The 3,677-nt window shown below is 45.5% G+C and overlaps 1 protein-coding gene across 1 annotated transcript in view; it reads right to left on the bottom strand.

Moving 5' to 3' along the window:
- SUSD3 (sushi domain containing 3) overlaps positions 1-2,514 on the bottom strand; it is a 41,707-nt gene extending 39,193 nt beyond the window's left edge. Inside the window, exons 1-2 of the mRNA XM_035903316.1 lie at positions 2,473-2,514; positions 678-747 (exon numbers count right to left, since the gene is read on the bottom strand). Of these exons, the coding sequence (XP_035759209.1) occupies positions 678-747; positions 2,473-2,514 (112 nt within the window). The remainder of the gene's footprint in view (positions 1-677; positions 748-2,472) is intronic.
- Between the last annotated feature and the right edge of the window lie 1,163 nt (positions 2,515-3,677).

The raw sequence follows: 3,677 nt of genomic DNA, 5'->3' as shown, positions 1-3,677 counted from the left end.
CCTATTCAGCTGCCTGTCGACCAACACCCCCAGGTCCTTTTCCACTGGGCAGCTTTCCAGCCACTCTTCCCCGTGCCTGTAGCATTGTGTGGGGTTGTTGTGACCCCAGTGCAGGACCCGGCCCTTGGCCTTGTTGAACCTCAGTCCATCTGATTCAAGCAAGAAATAACTTACCTCTAATAAAAAAGACCAGAACAGCAGCACTCTTTCTGACCCAAGTCTGCCAGGTGTGCGGTTTACAGAAAATATTTCATTCCACAAGCGGTATCATGGCTTACTGGAGCTTATTGAGAATTGCTGGGCTTTGGCTACAGCCCTCCAACAGCGCCATTCTCAAATAAATGTGTGGAGGCTCTGCCAGGAGACCTAACCCGTTTTCCAGGAGGAAACCCAGGTTTTTCAGTTGCTAGCAGCACTGTAAGACCCCTTGTGCATGGCCAGCCAGTTTCTTTTGCCCTCTGATCACAGCTGATGAAACTGATCCCTGCTACTCCAACAGTCAAACAGGAACATGCTAATACCAGAGCAATACGAAGAGTGGATCTGTGAGTGATACCACAGGCATGAATGAAATATTAAAAGCTGAAAAAGGCCAAAAAAGGTCTTTGGAAAAACTTGCCCACAGCCTCCAGGAGATTGTTCTCGAGTTTCAAGGGAAGCAGCATTGGAAGACTCACCTTTATCCGGTGTGGTCTTCTTGGCTGCAGTCCCTTGCCAGACACCCACAGGATTGCAGAAGCTTCCAACCTAAACATTGGAAGGACAGCAGCACATGAGAGGGAAAAGAGTGAACACACTTAGATAAAACATAAAAAGGAAGTTAAAAAATTCAAATAATAAAATGAAAACTGAACTTGTTTGATGAACTTTTTTTCCCCCACAAAAGGCAGCTGGGCCATCCCGTTGAACTGGTTAGCCAGAAGGAACGGCTAATTCCTGCTGGGCATCTCTCAAGGCGCCGAAATGGTTAAGAAATAATGCTGCAGTTGTCAAAATTCAGAATTGGCAGGAAGGAGGAAAAGTTAAATTTCAGACACCACCAGTAACGAAGAAAATGGGTGTCAATGCACAAGCTACTCAGCACAGGGCGCCACAGTCATTAAAGGCATTGGACAACACAGCTATTGAACACGCAGGTGCATGAAACTGCTCCAGCCTCACAGACTGGAGGATCCCAGTCACTTGGCCACAAGGAGAGGGAAAGGGAAGAATAAAGATGTGAAATTATGCGTGGTTTGCCATTTCATTTTCCACACTGGGGTTCAGGCCAGCCACACTCTGTTGTAAAGGTCAACGCCAGCCAGAACTGGTTGAGCAGAAAAGTACACAAACAAATATAGAGATACTTTCTGGAATATGAAGAGCACGGAATTCAGCTGGCTGAAGGGCGCAGAACGCTCCTACTCCTGCTGGTGAGGGTTTCCCCAGACAGCCAAGCTTTATGAAGGTGGCTGTAAACACGTGCAGCATTCCTCAAGTTGTACAAAAGCTTTTCCAGTGAAGACTGCCATCCAGAGTAAGCCATCAACAGTCACTGCGGCTTACCTGGTAAAAAAGGGGTCTTATTAGCACTAATAATAAGACTAGCTCTAGTAACCGTTGAAATGAGGGGAAAAAAGATGAGAAAGGGAGAGAAGCATGCCCATGTACAATTTGTGGTCTTTAATGGAAATTGCTTACATCAGTTTCAATTAATTGCAAATTGCTTTTACTCTATGATACACTAGAACTGCAAGAGAGCTTTCTAAGTACGGTCAGTTCTCTGGTTACTAGAACGCATCGTTCCTTGGCGGTCTGTTTTGCTTTAGTATTAAATACCCAGCATTAAGCGAAAAAAGCCATGCAGCTGTGTCACAGCTGAGCGGTGAGGGAATATGTCCTAAAAATACCATGAACTGGACACACTTCAGGCGACCCAGTCAAAATGATAAACTTCCCATTTAAAAGCCCTGTACAGCAGAAGAAGCACATTCATCTTCCTTCCATCCTGCAGACACATGAATGACAAAGCTGGAGTTTTAGGTGCTGAGATCCCACACTCAGTAGTGGCAATGGCACAGTTCCCACCATAGCCAGAGTGTTGTTGCCGAGTGCTTGTTGTCTGTAGACAGAGCCATCACAGCAGCGGAGTATGTGGGAACACCTTCATACTTTCCTACAATTAATCATTTGGGTGAACCATAATTCACGATTGTCCTAACTCAGGAATCTAGCAAGCAATAAGCTGGAAAAAAAAATTATAAATAATCAAGCTTGCTGGAATTCAGCAACCTGACTCCAAACTAGCAGAGAATGAGAACTCGAATCCAAAAAATTCTGTCTGAAATTGCTGGTGCTGAGACCACAAACCTTTGAGAATCCGAAGCCCACTTCCTTATTTCTGCAGCTGTTTACTAAGTTGAGTTGTGCTGTGGGCTGTGTTCTGCTAAAAATGACCCCCATGTTCGGCGATCTGTGCAGGAGTTGGCTCACCGTGGCACTGCATCCGAACACCATCACCATGAGTACCACCATGGACGATCAGCGCATCTGGAAGGAAGGTTCGGTTCCAGCTGCCGGACATAGAAAAAAAATCCCTGTGTATTCTTTAGGCAACAAAATAGATGGTACCCAGTGCTAAACATGTTACCTCCTCAGGTGTTGGCCCAACAGAAAATTGGAAGGGAAAGAACTACTGACGCCACAGTAGCTTCATCTTGGGATGGATTACAGTCAAAGGCCGAGATCCCCATCTCTTAAATCAGTTTCTCTTGAAAATAACTGCATAAAAGGGAATAAATATAATCTGAAAAGAGCTGTGAGAAGCATTTAACTCGTTGCTGCTCCTGAACTTGGAAAGTTGAAGCTGACAGTATCAGAATTACTTGACCAGAATTCTAGACCTAAAGGAGTTTAATGATGTCTCATTCTTTTAAATTAGCCTTCCAGTTTAGGAAAAGAAAAGACAGGAATCTGCAGAGTAATGAAAGTAAAACATAAGCTAAAAATAGAAAGGGTACACATGGTCAAATAAAAAATTCAGGGAAGGGAACATTCCACCAAATGAAAAAGTCCACAGAGGATTTCCAGAACATCTCTCCTCCTTGTATTGAAAAAGTGATGGAAGAAACTGTCGTTCATTTATTCCTTGGGCAAATATTTCTTTTTTGTTGCCATTGCCTTCTCTGAAAGACCTCTTTCAGCTGTAACAGGAGTCAGCTTCAGCCACCTCAGTGTATGCAACCCTGAACGGCCGTGGCTTGTGCAGAGCTGTCACCAAAGTCCTCAGCTCCCGAGGCCAGAGAGGTTGCCTTCACAGCTGACTGCAGCCACAGTAAGGTACAGAAGGGACTGACAGTATTCCTGAGAAAGCACAAGAATATACCCATTTTCTTACACTGTACAGGTGCATTTGTCACCCGTTGCTACCACCCGAGGATCTTAATGTCTGAGCTGATTATCCAAACGATCCAAGGATGTAAATGGACTCTGGAAATACTGATGGTCTGTTGGCTGGTGGAGCGTTCAGCCTTCAGGATGATACAGCTCCCCACTGCCTGCCAACATTTGAGCTCTGAGCGCAAGCAGGAGGCTGGCTTGGCAAACGTTCTGACAGAACCGGCCTGCAGCCGGCCCGTCCCCTTGTCTCTGACAGTGTCGCTGGCCCCAGGAGTTTCTGCAGTAGCTGTAACCTCTGT

The sequence above is a fragment of the Egretta garzetta genome, unplaced genomic scaffold (assembly GCF_000687185.1).
Source record: "Egretta garzetta isolate BGI_Z169 unplaced genomic scaffold, ASM68718v1 scaffold451, whole genome shotgun sequence".
Taxonomy (NCBI): domain Eukaryota; kingdom Metazoa; phylum Chordata; class Aves; order Pelecaniformes; family Ardeidae; genus Egretta; species Egretta garzetta.
The sequence above is the reverse complement of the archived record's forward strand: the minus strand, read 5'-3'. Positions and strand labels throughout refer to the sequence as shown.